This window comes from Camelus dromedarius, chromosome 1 (genome assembly GCF_036321535.1).
Source record: "Camelus dromedarius isolate mCamDro1 chromosome 1, mCamDro1.pat, whole genome shotgun sequence".
NCBI lineage: Eukaryota > Metazoa > Chordata > Mammalia > Artiodactyla > Camelidae > Camelus > Camelus dromedarius.
In genome coordinates, this window is record NC_087436.1 from 52,516,624 (window position 1) to 52,539,823 (window position 23,200).

The following is a 23,200-nucleotide window of genomic DNA, read 5'->3' on the forward strand; positions in this document are numbered from 1 at the left end:
TTCCATAAATGCTGCTGGGACAATCAGGTAGCCACTGGGAAAAATTATACTGGATTTCTATGCCATTTTCAGAAAAATACGAAAGACAATTCCAGATGAATTACTTACTGATTTAAATGTAGAATATAAACTTCAAAAGTTTAAGAAGAAAATATAAGAGAATATCTTTGTACCTTTATTCTAGGAAACTACACAAAAAGCACTAACCGTAAAGGTAAAGACATATTTTATTGCATTAGAATTAATCACTCAGTGTATCAAAAGCCACAGTAGCAAAAGTGAAAAGACAGCCTCAAAATAGGAGAAGGCATGGCTATAACTGACAGAAAAGACTCATCCAGAATATACAGAAAAAACTACACATCAGTAAGGAAAATAGAAACCCAATCAAAAAAATTTCATAACAGGAATACATGTACTTCACTTATGCTCAAGAATAGGAATACAAGTTTGCTTACAGCAGCATTTTTATGCTAGTCAAAAATTAGTGACAGCTCAAATGTCTACTAATTGCAAAACTAATAAGTAAATCATGGTTTATTCATTCAATGAACTATATAGTGTAACGGCAATGAACATACTATAGCTATAATCAATAAAATGAAAATCTTAAGATATAATCCTGAGCAAAACACAAAAAAATACCTGAAAGTTAAGAACAGCCAAATCTAAATTCTATTATTCTCAGATATACACATACACAATAAATCTATAAAGGCTAGAAGTAATTACCATAAATCAGATTAGCTACAGGTTACTTCTAGAGCAATAGGAGAGGGACAGAATTCCTAGAACATTCTCAGGGAGCTTCTGCACTGCTGGTAATATTCTATTTCTTTATCTAGGTTGTAAATGCACCAAGTTCTGGCCAATATTTATTCATTATTCATTATATGTATATTTATATTTTTGCACTTTTCTGGTTATGTAATTTTCTATGTTTGTAGCAAAAGTTAGGCAGAATGAATAAAATGAAGATCCTGAGCTTAAGAAATTTAAAACTGAAGCTGGGATCTATTAAAAGGGAAATAGGGTATCTTAATCTACAAAGAAGACTCTTCAAAGTCTTAAGAGTGATTAGTACACAACACAGGTTGAATGTATTTAATGAGAAAACTTTAAGAAATACCAAGAAAAGAAAGCTATGGAGAGAAACGTCCTCAGCCTTCTGCAGCATTTTGTGACAGGAACAATCTTGTTTTAGCAAATAAATCTCTGTTGTCATTAATCATACACTATTTGTGGGTTCTCCATTTTCCCTGCAGGTCTGGAACAAATCCCTTATGAATAGGGAAGACACACTGTGTGCATTTAACTTTTAGTTTTGTTCTTATCGATTTCCTCTCAATCTTATTCTCTTATTCTCTTGAATTGTACGTTACATTCACCTTTGCCCTTTAGGGTCAAAGGCCTTCCACATAAGACTAGTCTTTGTTCATGTTTGTCCTCTTGCGTTGAAGCAGCTTTCTGTAAGATGTTTCTACCTGGAATTATTAGGTAGTCAGAGGCATTCATCATATTTAATTTAATATTCAGTAGATGATCTGTAAATCTCTCCCTTTAGACTGAAGGCTGACCCTGATGTCAGTGTACCCCAAGATCTCCAGTCTCCACCATGTCCTCTCTATGGGGGACCTGTCTTCTGAAGGGTACATTGAAGTTATACCTTTGTATGCTTCTTGGTGTTTCAGACAGGCTGTCGTGAGATGGAACAATGTTTAATTCTCCTTCAGACTTTAGTTTTATTTAAATTCAATGTTCTTCTATCTCCCTCTGATTCAGGGTAAGAGAAGCACTTAAAATTTTTTTTAACTATTTTTAAAAACTGACAAAACATTTATTAAAAGTTCTTAGGAGCAAAGCTATGTGCTTTGTTTTCTATAAAACCATTTCAACATTGTAGCACATCTGATATTATAACTTAACAACAATAATGCCATATTTGTTTATTAATTGAGATTTTGCAAAGTACTCTTACATATGTTACCTCTACAAAACCCTAAAAAGCAGGTAGATTGATATATGGTTACTATTTTCAATTTATGAATAGAGTTTTAAATACTTAAGGGAGTTTAACCAAATACATAAATGGAATTAAATGTTAAAGAGACCCTAAAGTGATTGCTAAATTTGCTGTATTAATAAATAGATTAATAACATTTGTAAATTGAACTTAAAAGTTTAAGAGAGAAATAGACTTTTTATTCTGAGTTTAAAAAAAAAACTGACTATTAACTTCCAAAACCAAATTAGCCTCTGCAAAACCTTTTCTACATACAAAATACACACTTGGGGACATTAAAAAAAAAACTTACATTTAACAACTGGAAGAATATACTTGCAAAATATATATTAAATATTAGCATCATGAATATAAGATACATAAGTGAATTCTTTGGTTCTTTGGATTGATAAGGGAAATAAATAATTGATGTTATGCCATCACCTAGCACAGCCCTAGAACACAATAGGCATTCAGTTGTTGTCTATTAGATGAATGAAAAGGACTCATTAAGTGTTCAGGTGTGTGATTTAAGAATTGTACATTTAGAAATTTTGAAGGGAGGATGGTCATCATAGATAGAACCAATAAATAAGGCTTCATGCAGATAGTACAACTTCAATTGAGCTTTAAAAAATATCCATGTTCTATAAGAGTTTTATTAAATAAAAAAGAGGGAGAAAAAACATGAACAAAGTAGGAAATAAAAAAGCCATGTTTAGGGGAGAGCAAAGAAACCAGATTATCTTTTGAGGAACAATGGGAAATCTGAGTGGGCAGATTCAGATTTTAAACAAAACTTTGATGTTTCTTCTAGAATACAGAAATTCACCTTTTAAAATTGACTAATCTTTGTACTTGAAAGTACTCCAACAAATTGTAAGGATGGTTGTGGCAAGTCCCCAAGCTGGCCTGCAGTGATCCTTGCCTCTTGGTAGTTAAGCATTTGGATGGACCAGTCTCACATTCACTTAGGACTGAGTCGTGTGAGTCTTGGAAGTCAATGCAAGTGATGTGTGATTTCCAAGGATAGGTAGTAAAAGACATATGGCTTCTACCCAGGTCTCTAGATTGCTTTCTCTGGGGGAAGCCAGCCATTGTGTTTTGTTGTAAGAACATTCAGGCAGAGAGACCCAGTGGAGAAAAACTGAGGACTAGCCATCAACAGCCAGCATCAACTTGCCAGCAATGAGAGTGGCCACCTTGTAAACGGGTCTTCCAGACCATCAAGCCTTGAGCTGGTTGCAGAAACCCTGAGAGATAATAAATGGTTATTGTTCTAAGAAAAGTGCTTAGAAATAATTTATTGTGTAGCAATAGATAACTAATTCAGGTGTCATCAATAAAATTTGTAATACATCAAGTTTTTGACACAAATTTGATTGATATTAAGGTGAGAAGAAAGAACACCCTGTATCAAAGGAGTTTTTCTAGATTGCAAGGTAAATTCTTTTGTGTCAAGTTATATCCATAGAAGATGTTCCATTAATACTGGCTGAATTTATTTAATTGATCCATTATTCACAGGCACCCGAAGGCCAAAAACATCTTTATGATCATATGCCTTGCCTATTAAATTTATAAGGTTCAGAGCTTTAATTTACCGTTGAGGAACTGGTGCAGGTAGAATTAAAATGCTGCTCTATTACTTTTTTTGTAATACTTTATTACCACTACTACTACTACTACATTTTATAAGCATACAGTCTTTTTCTATTCTTCCGACATAAATAATTAAAAAGTTATACACTGTAGTTATGGAAGCTATCATGTTATTTTCATGGCAGATGTGTTTTACTAATTAATTCGGCTTATAGTTGTCCTTTACATGTCTTGATGTGCTTCCCTGAGAATTAATTTGTTAATGAACTATATTTGTCCATTTAGTTTCTCTGAATATTAGTAAAATAATTACTGATTTTCGTCATCTTGTGAAACTGAAATTTTAAGGTGAAATTCCTTTAACTTTCATTCACATATTGGGAAATTAAAAAAGACAAACAATACTATAGAAACTTAAACGTGGAAAGGATTAAGTTAGTTTCAGAGATTGTTTCCTCAGATTAAACAGTAAATCATTCCAACTCCTTTTTCTTCTCCTCCTGGAATCCAGTTTTCCTCTTTACTCATATTAGTTTCTGTTCTTTGACAGTTTTGCTCCTACTTGTTTAAACTACAGAGATGGAAACTGATGCATGTTGTAATAAGATTCTAACTGCTGTGGAGCAAAGTAGCAATAGCTGCTTCTTAGTTGTACGGAATGATCTCATCATGCAGTGTGTGATGCATAACAAGTATAATTTTAAGGTAAAATATCATTAATTATTCATTCCTTGCTTTGGGTTTCCTCTGCCTTTATGTCTGTCTGATGTGTATCTGTTCCTATACTATTTTACTAACTTTGTACATTTTTTGTTTTTGCTCTTTTGTTGTTCACTTTATATTTGTTCCTACTAAACTTTATCCTGTAAATGAATAATAATGTATCTAATTATTTTTATACTGTATATTTCCTTACTATTATCCAAGATATTAAAAATGCAGTTCAACGCACTGTCCTTTAAAAACCTGATTTGGATTCTAGTGGGATTATTGTAGGCCCTGGGGCTCCTTTTTTATGTACAGTTGATCCTTGAACAACATAAGTGTGAACTGTGCAGATGCACTTCTATGTGGATTTTTTTAATAATAAATACTACAGTATTATACAAGTGGAGGTTGGTTGAATCTATGGATGTGGAACCTCAAATACAGTGGAACCACAGATAAGGAAGACAGACTAACTTATGTGCAGACTGCATACTCCTAACCCCCGCATTGTTCAAGGATCAACTATAGCATTTTCTCCACTTATGTATCTGAGACATCGAATAATTATTGATCACCTACCCAGCCCTTACTTTCTACCTCTATTACCAGTCCCTTAAACAATGCTGAGCATTGGGCTCCTTTGACCTTGATTATTAAAGAAAGATGGGAATAATGCGTGATGGTGTGAGATAAGACAGGAAAAATAAAAATGGAGTCGGGGCTGACCTTCTGCCATGTGGAGAACTAAAATTTAGTGCATTAGAAGGTACTTTAAGACCTGCTGTGTGGCCTTAAAAGGCTTTCACCCAGAGCAGCATTTCCGGGGTGTGTGATAGGTACAGCTGGTGGTACCTGAGATCATTGTAGGCATAAATGGAATTAAACAGCATTGACTCAAATCTCTGTGATACTTACAGCGATCTAAGCGTATGTTTGGTGTTATGTCTTTACTATACCCTAACACACACTAATTTCACTTTTCAACACTGAGAAAGTAGGACTCAAGCATGGAACCATCATAGTTCATCTCTATAGAATATGACTTTTGCCACAGTATTTATTTTTATGGTTAATTCAATTACTGACCAGTGATCTTACTTTCTTTTTGTAATAGTATTATAATATTTTTTTAAAAAATGAATTTATTTTTAATAAATAAATTTGGTTTTAAGTAAAAGAGTAAGAAACTAATAGTAGGTGGAGTAAAGAATGTGAATAAACTATAAAAGTGGTACAGGAATAAATGAAAGTTTGGATACACATTCCTAGAGATTAAACCTTAGGAGACTGTTACAGTATGGCAATCCCTTCTGTCAACTTTTTTTTTTTCCTCACTGGGTGGCTATTAAAATGGACAAGAGTTTTGAGGACACTTTGATAGTTGATAAGGGACTTTTCTGAATTTAGCAAATGTATTTCACTTCAACTTTTCTCACCTAGGAGAATAGGAAGTATAATGCTTTAAAATGTTACAGAAGTCTCACTAGAGATAAGAAAAGTGCCAGGAAAATAGAAAATATCCCATGAATTCTTCCCAGATTTTAAAGTGACCCTATACCAAAAAAAAAAAAAAAAAAAAAAAAACAAAGAAAAACTCCATAAATCCAGGTTTATCCAGCATTTAACACTGAGTTCACAAAAGAGCAGAACTATCTTTACAAATAGTAATAAAGCATGAAGAATAATGATTCACCAAAAAATTGAAACTCAGAAATTTTATTTCAATATGAAGTTTCAACAGTAGATCATATGTTCAATATAAACATTCTATTTACATTCTATTTTTAGCCAGTGGTAATTCTATTTAAAATGATAGATTAATTATAATATTTTGAAGATTCTGGCTATTCAGGAAAAACTTACTTATGTTTTATGTTTAGCATATAATAAACAGTTAATAAGTGTCTATTATCAAGTAGTGGGAGAGACACAGATGAATGTTAATGCTATCTAGAGATTTGCTTGAAAATTGATTATTCTGGTATATTTTACATAATGAGTCTAAACTAATAAAAATGCTTAGTTATACAGAGCACCATATTACTTAGGCATTCTGGATTAAAAAAATGAATTACATATTGATAATAATGAGAGTTTACACCTATTAGTTTTCTCTTATTAATATCTCTGTTAGAAAAGTAAATTTAATTGTTCTGGCAGGAATTCATCTTCAAACCCAGAAAAAATCAGTTTACAAATAAATGTCAACTGTGATCTAATGGTAGCTTTCACATTTAGAAAATGTTTTATTACTTAATACTGGTGATACCTCAAATTTAAGTAATTATTGCTGCTGCACTGAAGTGCTTATGCTATAGCTCCAGTCCGTTTGTTCTGATTATTCATCCCGCCATGTCTGTGAAGAAAACAATTTATAGCCAACTCTAGAATGATCTGCTATAAAACAAATCTGCAGTTATCTTCTGCCGCAAACACATACTCGTGACTCAGCAAATTTGATTCGGAATCTAGTAAACAGCACTTAATAAAATAAGAAAGTAATTTTATATAACTCAGATAGCACTTGGTTATCTCCACCTTTAGCATAAAAATATGTTCAGACTGAAGATTTACTCTCTGCTCTGGAAAAAAGCCCAATGCCCCACATTTCCTCAAATCCTTTCGATGGAGGGAGGATTAAGTTCGTATGTTCACCTTTCTTTCCAACTTCCTGCATCCATCAAATCTTGTACTCCCTTTGGTTTCCGGGGACAGTTTCTTTAACTCTGACTGGCAGCAACCAAAATGGAGTTTCCCTTTCTTTCATGCAAGCTCAGAAAGACCCACTTAACTAAAGCCTTGCTGGGTAGTTGCAGGCTTCGTGTGGACAGCTGACTTTACTGAAGGGAGGAAGGTTTCACAACAGGGCGGTGCAAAGGTAAAGATGAATTTAGGCATCCCTGTTCTTAAGTCTTTTTGATGCTTTACCTTCTCTCTCGGCCTGTTCTCTCTCCTGTTCTCCATGTCTTCTGCTCTCACAATCTCAAGGGTGAAAAAAAACAAAACTCTTCTATTTTCTTGGGCAGAGCAATTCAGTTCTCTTTGCATCTTTCTCTTACATTTCTTACAGTTTTGGACATCCTTTTGAATTCCCAAAATCACCTCTTGTAAGTGTACACTTGATCATTTCTTCTTAGATAAGAACAAATTTTCCATCCTAGTGTTCATCTTGGTGTTTGGGAAGGGATTTTGGAGTTTTTCATTCTTCTAGTTAAAATTGAACAATATTATACAAGAGGGCACTACTTTTAAATAATGAGACTAATCTGAGTCAACTGAGAAGCAAACATACACGGTTTCCTTCTTATTCTCCTTCTCTTTAAATATGGGCTTTCCTGATTTCTTCCCCTGTCAACAGAGCAGATATTTCCCAATCATGCTTTAAAAACATATTCTGTAAACGTGTCTGTTGCCTACTATTAAATAACAAAAATCTGTTGCAATGTTCAGTGTAAGCTCTTTCTTTTTCCAAAGGCTGCATCTGTCCCACAACATGCAGAATTATTTTTAAATGTGTTAGATTTAATTAACCCACCACAAGTGACTCCTTTGATGGCATCCTAAAGGAATGTTCAAAATATTTTAAATTTGGAAAATCCACCATATAAAAGCAAGTCTTCAACATCAGAAAGTAGACACCATGACTTCTCTGTTCTTATATAAATACATGAGAAACTCCTACTGGGCATGTGGTTCAGAGCAGTTTTTCCATCTCCATTGTGGAGAAACTGGAGAAACATTCACAGGAAGAAAAAGTATGCTTTTGTTCTAGCATTTAGAATTGGCACGTATTAGAAATAAGGGGCTATAAATCCCCTGCTCTGTAAGTCTTTGCTTGTTTGTTTCCAATTAAAAATTATGAGTCATGGGTGGTTAAAGACTGTCCCTGACTATTTGCAGGGAGTGGATCAGACAAGATATCAAATTCTGGCTCAGTTTGTGATGCTACACAAAGCCATCAGTCAAATTAACAAAATTGTACTTTGATTGATGTACTAAAATCCAGAACGAAGTGGTCCCCCAATTTTTTGAAGATAAAGACGTCACTTATATGAAAATTGTGAGCTCCCTTTCCAGCAAGATAATAATTGCACCCACTAATGGAGAAAACAGAATACTGCTAAATATTTAACACTTTTTACAGATTGAGCCTATGCAACATGTAAAACTGCTTTCTTCTACTACATGAAATGAACTTACAAGTTTTATTTATTCTATCCTGCAATCTTTCTGTTGTGTTACTATAATTTCTTGAAAAGAATGGTATGAAAATATTAGAAAAAGAGAATACTAAAAATAATTGATAAAATCTGGTAAAGTGATTGTCAAAGTCAGGACAGAATTGGGAGAATCAGGTTATGACTTAGGGAAAAGCTTGTTTTTTCCAGGAAGACTTCAGTAGCTTGAACCTACTGACTATGTTGGGCATGGCTCTGTAAATAGTTAAGTATTTAGGGGCAATATAAATAAGAAACATAAATTTGTCTAACCCGATGGTAGAATTCTAAAATGTATTTCATTTCACTGAAGTTTTTTTTGTATATATGTTTTTTATTAAAGTATAGTAATTTTGACAAATTACTACAAGATATTGAATATAGTTCCCTGTGCTATGCAGTATGAGTGTGCTGTTTTTCTATTTTATATATATTAGTTAGTATCTGCAAATCTCAAACTCCCAATTTATCCCTTTCCACCCCCTTCCCCCCGGTAACCATAAGTTTGTTTTCTATGCCTGTGAATCTGTTTCTGTTTTGTAAATAAGTTCTTTTGTCTTTTTTTTTTTTAAGATCCATATATAAGTGATATCATATGGTATTTTTCTTTCTCTTTCTGGTTTGCTTTACTTAGAATGACAATCTCCAAGCCCATCCTTGTTGCTGCAAATGACATTATTTTATTATTTTTATGGCTGAGTAGTATTCCATTGTATAAATATACCACAATTTATTTATCCAGTCATTTGTTGATGGACATTTAGATTGTTTCCATGTTTTGACTATTGTAAATATTGCTGCTATGTACATCGGGGTGCATGTATCTTTTTGAATTAAGGTTCTCTCTGGATTTATGTGTAGGAGTGGGATTGCTGATCACATAGTAAGTCTATTTTTAGCTTTTTGAGGAATCTCCATACTGTTTTCCATAATGACTGCACCAAACTACATTCCCACCAGAAGTGTAGGAGGGTTCCCTTTTCTTCACACCCTCTCCAGTATTTATCGTTCATGGACTTTTAAATGATGGCCATTCTGACTGGTGTGAGGTGATGCCTCATTATAGTTTTGATTTGCATTTCTCTGATAATTATCAATATTGAACATTTTTTTCATGTGCCTATTGGCCATTTGCATGTCTTCACTGGAGAATTGCTAGTTTAGGTCTTCTGCCCATTTTTGGATTGGGTTGTTTGTTTTTTTCTTATTAAATTGTATGAGCTGTTTATATATTCTGGAAATTAAGCCCTTGTCAGTCTCATCTTTTGCAAATATTTCCTCCTATTCCGTAGGTTGTCTTTTTGTTTTACTTATGGTTTCCTTTGCTGTGAAAAAGCTTATAAGTTTAATTAGGTCCCATTTGTTTATTTTTGCTCTTATTTCTATTGCCTGGGTAGACTGCCCTAGGAAAATATTGCTGAGATTTATGTCAGATAATGTTTTGTCTATGTTTTCTTCTAAGAGATTTATATTGTCTTGTGTTATGTTTAAATGTTTAAGCCATTTTGAGTTTATTTTTGTGTAAGGTGTGAGGGAGTGTTCTAACTTCACTGATTTACATGCTGCTGTCCAGTTTTCCCAACACCATTTGCTGAAGAGACTGTCTTTACTCCATTGTATGTTTTTGCCTCCTTTGTCAAAGATTAATTGACCAGACGTTTGTGGGTTTATTTCTGGGCTCCCTATTCTGTTCCATTGATCCATATGTCTATTTTTGTACCAATACCATGCTGTTTTGATTACTGTAGTTTTTAATCAGGATAAATTCTAGTGTAACCCAGATGTTAGCTACACCCCCACCTTTTATATGTATTAATGTTTTGTTCTGCACAGAAACTCTATAGGTTATGTTTCTATGATATTAAAAACAGAAGCTAAAGAGATTAAATGATTTGTGTAAGGTCACATAGCTGGTAAATCATTGGGCCTGCACTCAAACTGGGCAACCCGGTCCTGGAGACCTGTGGTCACCTACTCCCTACACTACACTGTCCCTGCTTTATTCCTTCCCAAGATAATTTTTCATTTATTTAGTGTTTTTTTCTTGCATTCACAGGGAACACTAAATATATACACTAAAAAATAATTTGATGCAAATAAAATAAAGAGGGAAAAATAGTTCTCTGATATGATCAAGGTAAGGTAATTGGTGATTCTGCTTTAAAAATGAGACCAAATAATAATACATTTACCATATCACTGTTGCTTTACCTCAAAACAAGAAAAAAAAAACAAAAAAAAACAAAAAAACGCTAGCATTGCCCTAAATCTAGAACAAGTAACAAACATAGTGAAAAGGATACTAAAAAAAAATTGTATCTTAGAAAGCCCTTCATAAACCCAGAGAAGGGACAGAACAGTGCTGGCTACTCCTCCTGGGACTGAGAGGGCCCCCAAATTGATCCCCTTGCTGAGACAAGCCCCAAGAGACTTGCTTGTAAAGTTTGCTGGTGCCATCTCGTTTCCCTGGAAGATGCATTCTGAGCTGCAGAGCCACAGCTCCTGTCTGGGGTCAGGGCAGATCCTGGTAGGAGGGATCTCGGGGTGGCCAACTGAAAGCCCAGGGGTATGGCCAGGCTGCCCCTTTCCCCTGCTGTTGCCACCTCCAAAAATATTAAACACAACCTGTGCCTTTTTATACCTCAAAGAGCTGAAACTCCTCAAACAGTATACAAAAAGCCCCCTTATAATAGAGTCCACAGTCTCGAATAGCTCTTTATTATGGAACATGACTTTTAAAGAATCACAGTTATCTTGTGAAGGAAAAATGCGTGCATGGCCCGTAATCTCAACCCTGACACCTGGGTGAGTGGAGGAAATTTGCCTTGTGAGCCTCCGCCCGTTTGTCAGCCAAAACACCTCAGGGCCTCAGGTTCATTTTGCAGATATTTTTGTTTTCTGTTTAAGAAACTCACCGATGTAAGGCTGGCTTCCTGTCCTCCCCCGAGGGGCCAGGTGGCTGAGACACCTGTCCCCGCTCCAGCCCGCCAGGCCTGGCGCGCCCTCCCCACCTCACAGATGGCTGGCAACCTGAGGAGATTCCTCTTTTGAGCACAGCTAACTCCCACTTCTCTGCATATTTTCCTCTCTGTGAGAGATGAGATTTTCCTCTAACGTATCCCCCAAATTCCTAGGTGGAAAGGTAAGCATTCTCAAAACTTTTGTGCTTGCTTCACTCTTTAGTTAGCCTTAATTGAAAAAAAAATAAATTTCAAATCCTGTTTCAAGAGTTGCCACTTGCTCTGATGTTTACATTGAAAATAGGATTTTCCTGTTTTCCTCTCCACAAAAATTCTGCTTTTAAGTGTCTAATGTCATCAATGACCCTCTCAGACCCAGGGTTACATAGCCTCTGTTTTAGTTGGCACTATTGACTTTCCCTTTCTATTTGAATATTTTTCTTCCTTTTCTTCCGTGAAATATTTTTTCTTTCCTTGTTGTGCTCAATTCTCTTCTTCCTCTTGAAATCTTGAAATCAAGAAGATGATTCTGATTATTCCAGACAAACAGAGAGACATCACCTAACATTGTATAGAACCAGCTGTGCATAGTATTAATTAGCATCATTTTTATATGATGCCTTAGCATAACCTGATAGTTGTTTCATATATGTATAGCTTGAGTATCAAAATAAACTCTTAAGTTCCTCTCAGAAAAACGTATTTTTAATTTTTGCTTAGCTCTTATTGAAATGGATGCTTAATAAATGTTGATTGAGGTAAATAATTCATTGGCTAGTAAGTTACTTACACATTTCAATTAAGATATAAAAATTTTAGATCAATGAAAATAGAAGTCATCGAGAATACATCATCACACAGTAACTGTTGTTTTCTTTTTAATTGAGAAAAGTTAACTGTATTTAATTTGGTTGGCAATGAAGCAAAGTGACCTTTGCTGTGCCAAAAGACAAGGATCACTATTAACACAAAGATGTGTTGATGTGACACTGACAACCAAAAGGAGTTGGTGCCTTGCTGTTCAGGAAGGCTCGTGTTTTGATGGGAATCTTGAAGGTGGTACCGTATTTTATTTATTTATTTTAATTATATTACTATATAAATATATTTTACTTTTATATATAAATTTGTAGTGTACTATGTTGTATATGTATATTTTTTAGTCTATTTTTAATGTGTGAGGGAAAGTTGAAATTTTCAACTTAAATTTTGCTAATTCACTGCTACTCCTTTGCTGACAAGATACAAGGTATATGTTGAACGAAAATTACAATGCTAGCAATTCCTGACAAAGTACTGTGGAAAAGGACTTTCTCACTACGTATAATGCCCCAATTTACGCATTGCTATCACATGCAAATGTAAGAAGTGGATCTATATTCATCACAAGCTGGGATACATAGGGCCTAATATCCACAAATAATAAGTGAAAATTGACAGCTACTTCGTTTCAACATAAAACCTGTATAAAATTTCTAAAAGCCCATGGGATGGCATAAATAACAAGTGGCTTGCATGAAGACAATGTGAAATAGTAGGAATAATATGTTATAAGCTATTGAAATACAAAATTATCTACTTTACCTTGAATTCCATGGATCAATTGATCTCGATAATGAAATTATTACCTAATAATGTTACTTTGAGGGCTTATAAAATAATTTTGTAATTAGCATTTTGAATATACTGTAATTATATATTTCTAAAGAAACCGTCCTTCTATTCCCTTCAAGAACTTGACCTTCTTCTGAAATTCTGTTTATGGTTAAAACTGGCAAAATAAACATTTTCTCATATAGTTCGAAGGGAAACTTCAGCACTGTCTCTGTCAAAAGGGCATTCCACATACTCAAATAGTAGAATCAGGAGAAACAAAAAAGGTTTTTTATATAATAAAGATTTTTTAAATGTAATTGGGGATCAAGGGAACTTTTAACTAATTGGTGTTATGATCTTTTGAAACTACATTAAACTCATACATTTTCTAAGCTTTAAAATGCGGGGATTCTATCACATTAAGATATATTTTTTAAAGTTCTTCCAGGTCTCAAGTGCTCTAATTTTAAGTTACTGTCATTCAGTGTTTGTATTGATCTAGAAAAAGTAAGATCAGTCTTCTTTAGTAGTGGATTTTCAGTGGACTTTAGACATAGACTAGGTAGGGAAAAAGATCACCAGAGAAGTTGCTGTTCATTATGAGTATGAGTGAAATTCTAACTTACAGACTATTTGTGAGTTACCTAGAAATGTAATTACAAAGCAAGTCTAAGAAGGTTGGAGTCGATAACTTGATCATTTGAAAACAGGAGAAAATATGATACTTGATTTCTAGCCATAAAGTGAATTCTCCAATTTCTTGAAATTGTTACAATTAAAATAGTTATTTTGTTAAAACCCCAATAATGCTTCACCCTTTCATAACATAGGAAACTGGTGCTATGGTATCCCTCATGTGCTCTCAGTTGGAGTGTGTGGGTAGAGGGTGGAATCAGGACAAGATGCCATCTGTTTCTCTTACAGCATCCCAAGAGCAGCACTATCTGGCTTGGCACAAGCAAAGCCATGAAGCGCAGGTCTTGTTAAATTTATCTTTGATCATTCTGGAGATAAAGAGAGGAAAAATGCTACTTCACCATGTCCTGTGAAGACAAAACGATTCAGAATAAATTATTTTCCTCAATAGTGTATTATGAGATCAAATCAGACCTAGAAGCAATTTACAGATAATACAGTAAAGCGTAACTGGTGGTTAGTTGTATCCTGGTCGATAAAACTTTCAACAGTGGTAGTTAGAGGAACTAATTCTTTTTCTACCGTATCAGAAGAGAAAGTTCCTATCTGCAGAATTTTTCAAACTGAGTAAATCTAAATTTTTATTTTTCAATTTTAAATAGTTTTAAAAGATTGAAAACATCCTTTAAAGCTTTAAGTCTAATATGAAAACATTTTATATCTGTGTTTATGTATGTGTATGACAGAATGAATGCTTGTTATTGATAAAAAAAAAAAAGGGTCATGTTTTGTCTCTTTCCTCATCCTAGGTACATAGGGACAAAGCATCTGTATATCTAATCACTTCACCCTGTTAATATCATACCCTGTCAAAGGCAGAAAGCAGGTGCAGCAGGGGCACGTGGCTTTGCATGGAGCTACCTTCCTGTGGCCAGATGTCTGATGGTTAAAGATATATACTATGGAGTCAAGGGTGTCTGGACTAAAATGCCAGCTGTATCACTTCCTGGTGTATAATGTGGGCAAGCTGCTTACCAATTTTGAGCCTCAATGTCCTCTTAACATGATGATCTTAAAGGGACTGAGCTTTGTAGGGTCATTCTTAGGCTTAAACGAGATAGTCCACAGGGTACTTACATGTTACCTGACACATAGTGACAATCAGTATTTTTAGGGGTTGTTTGCCAGTCCTTGCCAAAACAGGGAATTCTCTCTGTTGAACAATATGAAGAGCTAATAATGGAGACATTAAGTGCATGCTAATGGACTAAGATTGTACTTAGGGAAATCAGTGGCAAAATGTGTAGAAGGAAGGTGAGGAGGAAAAGCCTTACAGTGCATCTTAATCTTACCACAGAAGTAGCTCAAAGTTTGCCACCTCGTAGTTTGCCTGCAGTCATTTTACAGGTGTGAACTCACTGATCTCACTTGATGACTTGAGGAGGGCTGATGACATTAGTAAACAGAAAAATGGGGGTTGCGGTTGAGTTCAACTGGTATCTTTTCCTTCTCTGCCCCACTCATTTCTCCATCATTTTCCCAACAGTAGAATTTCCATTTGATCACTTCTCAGGGCTCCCCACTGACTTGTAGATAAGGTCCCAAGTCCCTGGCTTGATGCTCAAGGTCCTTTATGATCTGGCCTCCAGAATTTTACCAGACAACGTCCATCATGTCCTGTCATGGCATACAGCAATCCAGCCAAACAGAACTGGTTATAGTCCTCTCAAATACCTCTCACTCCCCCACTTCAGACCTTTGCCCAGGCTTTTTCCTCTTCCTGAGTGTACACATCACTTACTCTTCCAGCTCCAGCTCCTATGTCAACTCTCTCATGAAGTTTTCCTTGCTCATGCCAGTAGGCGGTCATCTTTTATCTTATCAACTCTTGCCCCAACTATTTTTTGTCCCTTAGCTTTCAAATTTTTTTAGCTGGAATCATAATAAGAAATGTATTTTGCACTGACACACATTTTATTCAAATACACACACACTCTCCTAAACAAAAGTTTCATGAAACAATACTAGCCCTCATTAGTTGTAATATTACTCTAATACTGTCTCTTTTCTCTTTCATTTGGCAAAAGCTCTGACTGCAATCCATTAAATAGATTTAAATTACTCTTTACTTGCATCATGGCCTGGAGTTTGAAAAACACTGGTCTGCACAACTCATACAGGATATTCTTTACTTTTGATTGTGTGCAGGCATTATGTTCCCTTCCAGAGGCAAAGCTGGGCAAGGGTGATGTGATGTGGTACAACATAGCGTCTTTTACAGTATCTAACTGTGCTTTTTATATTAGTTACCCAATAAGTGTGTGTGGAAGCAAAAACAGGCAAGAAAGAAGGAAATAAGGAAGTAAGAGAAGGAGGCAAGAAATACGATAAATATCTCTGGAAATGTTGATTATGCTCAGAAATTAAGGTTGTTGCTATTAAGCAAGTCAACAGATAGAGATCATTCAAGTTATTTGCAGGTTAGAGTTTCAGTCCAAGTGGGATATGCTTCTTTGAGTATCTACTCCCTCAACCTCAATTTAACCTTAGAAATTAGTGTTACATCATGGACACTAGGCCAAAAGGAAAGATAATGAGAACAAAATGCCTAACAGAGCAAAGGTAACCTCGTGCATGCTGTGTTCCTTTCCCTGCTGCATATTGCTGGGGGCGGGGGGTGCGCTGGGGGAGTGGAGGAAAGTAAGACCAAGGTGTGAATTGTATCTCGAGGTGAAAAAAGCTTTTGACTTGATTTCCGTAAAGCCTGTGAAAAGGCAGTTCTGTCATTCCCGTCTGTGCTGAACACTCTGTATGCGCTGAATACCTCAAGCAATTTCTTGTACTGCCTATAATAAACAAAGTCAGCGCTAATGCTTCCAAGCCTGTCAAGTCTGTAAAATGAAACAGGAAGTACACTCTAGCTCATGACATCTGAAATACGGCTTTTCATTGACTTGCCAGCTTATTGCCTTTTCTCAGATTCAAAATTTTGGATGAAATTTAAATTTGAGAAGTCATATTAATGACATACATTTACTGTAATGACATACCCAGTTTGGGATTTGAAAGTAAGTCTTTGTTACTCAAAGTCCATCCTCTTAACTAATGTCGTACTGACTCTACATACAGTTGACCCTTGAACAACGTGGGTTTGAACTGCTTGGGTCCACTTACACATGGATTGTTTCGATAGTGTATACTACTGCTCCACAGTCTGAAGTTGGTTGAATCTTTGGATGCATAGAAACTTTTAATAGGAAGGGCTGACTATAAGTTATCCTCAGATTTTCGAATATGTGGAGGGTCTGCACCCCCAACGCTCAAGGTATTCAAGGGTCAACTGTTCTGTATACAGATGAAGTAACATCATAAAAATAATGCTTCCCATGAACAGGAATACTTTTCCACATTCTTTGTAGACATTTGTTTGCTGTTTTTTGATCTTCAACTTAACAGTGAGTATACAGAGACAAGTCCAACAAATACAGGATTAAAAAGATTATACAATACCAATAAGTTACAGTAATATTGTGTGAAACAAATCTTTCCACAGATCACTGAGTATTAAGTCCTATGTACTGCACTTTGAAAAAAATAATATTGCAATGGAAATTTTAAGAATTATAATAATTTTTTAAAAATTCTAAGATGTTGACTTTCTATTGCCAAAAATTATTAAAAATAAATATATGATATACATAACAATGTATAAAATGTATCACCTTTACTTCTGTGTTTTTGATTATTACAATTGAGAGAAATAAATCATTTGAAAACACAGATTTATGGTGGCTCCATAGCCAAAAATGAAGATATGTTGCAATTGTTGAATTTCTTTAAAATTTATTGTCTTTTTGGAATATGTATATATATAAGTAGTATATATGTATGTATACATATACATATGTGTAGAGAGAGAGCAGACAGGAGAGAGAAAGAGGAAAATGCTATATACCAAGAAGAGATGTACTAATATGACATTTTAGTACTTAGTAACTTTAAATTAACATACTACAAAAACATTTAGCAGAATATCCACTGCCTAGAAAATGCCTATTTAATTATTTCATCTGACAATGTTCATTTAGTTGGCTTAAGAATATTGTTAAATTTCACATTTACACGTTTACTCCTCCCCAGTTCTGTCAGATATTATTTTACTATGGAACCACACATGGCTCCTGCCAGCCATCTTGAAAATTCATGCCATTGGTGAGAAGTAGATGGATTTAATGAATGAATACTGAACTCAAGGCTGAATTCATTATAATTAGAAAAATAACTCCATTGTAAATCAATTATACTTCAATTAAAAAATTAAAAAGAAGAAAAGAAAATTAATTCCAAACCCATACCCTGCTGCAGCAGTATACATACAGTTTACTTTATACTAGTCTAGTCTGTTGATTGGCAAAATAAATGTAAATTTTAATGTAACTACTTTAACGCAATTTACTTTTTTCCCCAAATCAAAAATACAGAACCTCCTGCTTCATCACCATCGACAAACTCTACAATAACCTCTACAGTAACCTCTACACCCATGCCAACATCACGTGAGGTGACATTGACAAGTCCTGCTGGGAAATCAACAGGTGGAACGACTCCTAAAGGTAGGATTAATTCTTCATGAAATTTACTCTAAATTTAGCAAATAAAGTTAGTAGCACCTTTATTATTTAATCATAGGAAAATAATTTGGGATCTTTTATCTGTTGTTTGGATGGTCTGTGCTATTTCACTATTTTGAAATTCATGTGTTATTTTGTGTTGACTACAAAACCCTGAGATCACAGTGGGTTTCTTTGATTACATCCCTTTGGATTACTTCCTGTTTGAGAATGATCGTAGTGTGAATGTTACATATACAAAGTTTATTTTTAGAGAAAAAAATGATCATTCCTCAGTCATAAAAATACCTTTCTAAATATTCCAGTTCTCCACTTAAGCAGCACAGCTAATAAGGTGAAACTTTATTAATAACAGACTGATTTTATTAGTTACATTAGGCTGATAATAGATTTAATTTATAAACCTCAGTAGCAATGTCATCATGATTGCTACTGGACTGAGTGACAACTGTATCATATTTTATGGCCCTTGGTATTAAAGGGATGGCCTTATTATCCATGAAAATACAATGAGCCATTAGGATCAGTCAATTAAAAACTTCAGGGGTTATCAATTCTGTGCAAACTGCATTGTCAATCCTGCAACACATAAAATGAGGCATATCATTCAGGTCTAGTAATCAGCGGAGGGGGGCAACAGAAGTGTTTATGGATTGCCTATGGGCAGAGACCTGGTTAGCAGCTGAGGTCACAGAAAGATCTGAAAAACAAACACCCTAATGAACTGACATTCCCACTGCTGACTTCCTTGCCTCTCTATTCTTCATTTAACTTTTGTTCTAAGACATGCAGATGACTGATGAGGGCTAGCTCACTGGACTCAAATGGGATGGTGATTCATGGAGAAAAACGGTGTTATGAATAGAGTCCATTATTTCTGAAATGTCTAATTCTAACGTGAAGACAAACCAATTCTCCTTAGAACTTCTCTACCAAACCAGCAGAAAGCAGTACACAGTGAGGGCAGCACAGGGGATTTTATTCTCAGAATGTGGTACACATTTTGTTGCCAACCAAGAGAAAGTCCAAATGACACAATCAGGAAACCAGGGCCCACGAGGCCTCTAGCCAACACCGTGCATACTGTGTTTTATATTTTATTTAAAAAAATTGTCTAAGCCCTATATTCCCAGAGTTTAAGTGGTGGTATTCTAGTGCTTTTACAAGGTGTAACTATTTGCTCCCTCTTGCTCTCTCTCTCCTTCTCTCCCTCTCTTTTTGTGAGTTGCCAGTTGAGTCCTTGGCATAAAATTGCACTAATCTGGTAAAAGTATATTACTTGGCAATCAATCATATGTTCCCAAAAGTACCAATACAGAGAAGGCAGGTGCTGACCCTGCATGAACACCCAAAGGGTTGAAGTTCAACAATTTTTATATTAACTACTTGGAAATTATGTTTTCTCAGTGGGAAGATCTCTAGTCCTGCCTACAGTGATCTATGGTGAATAACATTGTCCAAATAATAACACAAGTCCTAATCACTATGTTCAGTGACCGGGAAAGGGCAGAGGTGGGGGGCTCGGGCTCGGTGAATGAATTCGGAATTGTCATTTTTGGTACCAGAAGTGCATTATACTGCTCTGACTTGGAAGGGAAACTCTATACCTACTCATGTAAAAGATAACTGGGGAGACTTTCTATCAGCTTGACCACGGGTGGCTCCTGCAGTGGGGCACTGAAGCACCTTTCTCTGAAACAAGTGTGCATTCAAAATCATGTACACACACACACATGTTTCTCCTAATTCATTTTGGGGGGCACTTTTACTACTTTATGTTAATTAATAAAAACTAAACTCTGGTCTGTCTGTATTATTCAAAAGTTCTCCAGATGAGTTTCAAATTATTCAAATTCAATTGTAAAAATTGTAATAGGTCAGAGCAGATTTTCTTTTATTATTTTTGTTATAAAAACGTCCAGATGTACCCACCAGCAGAGAGTACTGGAATTCATTTCCATGCCCATCTCTCAGAATCAATACTTATCAAGATTTTACCCCCTTTGCTTCATTTTTCTTTTTCTTTCTCCTTCTTTCCTTCCTCCCTTCCTCCCTTTTTTCTTCTTTCTTTCCTTCTCCCTTCCTCCTTTCCTTTCTTTCTCCTTCCTTTTTTACTTCTTTCCTTGCTTGCGTCCATTCTTCCTTTTTTCCTTTCTCTCTCTTCTTATTTCCTTTTCAAATATTTTGAAGGGAATTCAGATTTTTGCCATTTTACCTCTGCACACTAAGAGTGCATCACAACAAATAAGGTCAATTTATTACAAAGCTACAATGTTGTTATCAAATCTCCCAAAGTAATAGTAATGCATTAATATCATTTAAACTCCATTTCTGAAGGTTTTAAGGGTTAAAATCTGGTAACCATGAATATAGCAGTGGGAGCGGGGTGAAGGGAAGGAAATGAGGACGTTCTGGGGTCTCAGGAAACTAGCTGAGAGAGCAATCGATGGTGGAGGACAGATGAAGATAAAGGGGACAAAGGGCAGGCTCTGATGCCCACGAGCGACTGCGGTCCAGGAGGAGAGACAGGTCCAACGTGGTGGAAGTGGGGTGTGGAGCCCGGCAGCTGGGGGTCCGCTGTGCTTGTAGGAAAATAGAGGAACAAGCAGGAGGAGAGAGGAGAGAAAGGAACTACTTTTTATCTGGCTTACTTGATCACCATTTGTGTATGAAGAGTGTAGGTGAGTTGGGTTTTGTATACGGATATTGCCCAGGTTCCTAAAGACTATGATTAAAGCACAGGTAAGGAAGAACATGGAAATATGTCTCAAACACTCATATTCTAAGCAGTATATCACTATATATGGCTTTCTGGCTTCAAGCTTGTGAGGAGTTTACATTTGGGGGAGTTTTATACATTGTCTCATCCTCCAAGATCACCACTTTTAGACTGTGCAATAATACCACAAAAAGTATACCTATAGTGAAATGATTCTTTATTGCCCCTTGCTCATGGCCACCATGATCATTTAAGAGACAATCAAATGATTTACTATGCCCCCCCTCCAAAATACAACGTGGAGAAGCTTCTTTATTTTCATTTTAAGGTTTCCCACTCAGATTTTAAGGATCAAAAGTCATTTGATTAACTAGTGCTTATGTCTATCTAAAACATGTACATTTTCTTCCTTCTGACGATGGCAGAAATTCTACCGTCAGAAAAGTAGAAAATGTGCGGCTGAGATGGGACTTCTCACAGCAGCGCAGTCACAGTGGCAGAGGTGACTGACAGAGCTTTGCCCAGAGCAGAGCTTGATTTCAAAGGTTCACCCAATTAGAGAGATGGGACTTGATCTCTTTCTAGATGTGTATCAAGTGCTCTTCCCATTTTGTTCTAAGGCCAAGTAGCCAGAGTTGAAATCAACATTTGGCAGACACTGAATATCATCATCATGAAATGGACTTCAAAGATTTAGCAATAAACCCAAAATGTCATTCTTGAAATGTAATTATGATTCAGCTCAATTTTTAAAACAATGAACAGTCAAAAAAATTTAATGAGCTGAATTATAACGCAGAAATAAAACTTTCTCAGCACTGATACTTCAGAATTTTGATACTAAATAGATACTCAATTTCAGCTGAGGTCAGTAGAGCGGCCAGGTATTTTTGGCCATCTCTCCCATACAGGGTGCCAGTTAACTAAGAGAAGACTACAAAGAACAGACTTTTAAAAGACATTCTTATAAATTTTCTTATATGATTCATGGGGGAAAAATAAGTTTAGGGACCTCATTTTTCTCATGTCTTTCTTCTTTTATCCACTATCTTTATATTCTTTGTTAAGTTTGAATTGAAGATGAACTACCTGGGATATCTTTGTACATGACTTTTTTTTGGTTTTTCCTTTTCATAGAATGTTGAAGTGATAAAGTTGACATTTTACTTTTAGTTTATCTTCTAATGATATGAAATGTTTACAAATTAGACATTCTTAAAACCCTTGTGTCCTAAAATGGAATTAAATATAGCTCTAAAAGATTATATTGGAAAGTGTTATGAATGATAGCTTACTAGACAATTTTATAGAGAGTAGAATTATAATATTCTTTTAATTTAATCTTTTATAAATATTTGTTGACTCAAAATGATATAATACCCCTAAAGATTTATATAGCCATAGCATTTCTTAATGTTCATATTAAATTCAGTCTATTTCTTTCATTAACTACTTTATAGTATTTAATCATTGTTTTGTGCATAAAATTAACAGAACTCACAAATTTCAATAGTTACTGCAACATTCTAATTTTGCAATAATAAGGATGCATTTATACTATAGAATTTTAACATATTTAGCACATAAGAAGAATTTCACTAAAAATTATATGTGGAATGCTTGCCCGTATTTGAAAGTGAATATTCATACATTAATAACAAATTCAAAATAAATTGTGTCCTGTTTATGTTCTCAATACTGTTACACTGATTGGATCTAGAGATCATCAGCAACATCACAAGATCACTGTTCACACACAAGTTCAGGAGCACCAGAAATGTATAGCCACTTAGCTATTCCGTTTTCTAAAGACCAAAGCTGAAACTGAAGCCAAATACAAGACTTGAGCTGAATACTTGTGCCAAAGCTCAACTTTGTTACATCTCTTCCCTGTATCAAACATGAAGTCAGGATCTTTTAGACCAAGGTCTAAAAGAAAAGGGTCAAGGGCTTCAGAAACTCAAAGATTCTACACATCTGACATTTTTTTCTATTTACCATTATGTGTCCTAATTATTTCCTGTAATCATCTCTGTGTCTTGAATTTTTAAGAAATATAGGACACGTATGCCAGTAAAACTCATGGCAGGGTGATTGTAAAAATTCAATTAAGTCTGTTACTGGTACCA

At 35.1% G+C, this 23,200-nt stretch overlaps 1 protein-coding gene across 5 annotated transcripts in view; it reads left to right on the forward strand.

Annotated features, from left to right (window-relative positions):
• EMCN (endomucin) overlaps positions 1-23,200 on the forward strand; it is a 90,876-nt gene that overhangs the window by 15,235 nt on the left and 52,441 nt on the right. For all 5 annotated transcript variants that reach the window (XM_064484621.1, XM_031468753.2, XM_031468764.2 and 2 more), the window contains exon 2: positions 18,203-18,334. In XM_064484621.1, coding sequence (XP_064340691.1) covers positions 18,203-18,334 — 132 coding nt within the window. The remainder of the gene's footprint in view (positions 1-18,202; positions 18,335-23,200) is intronic.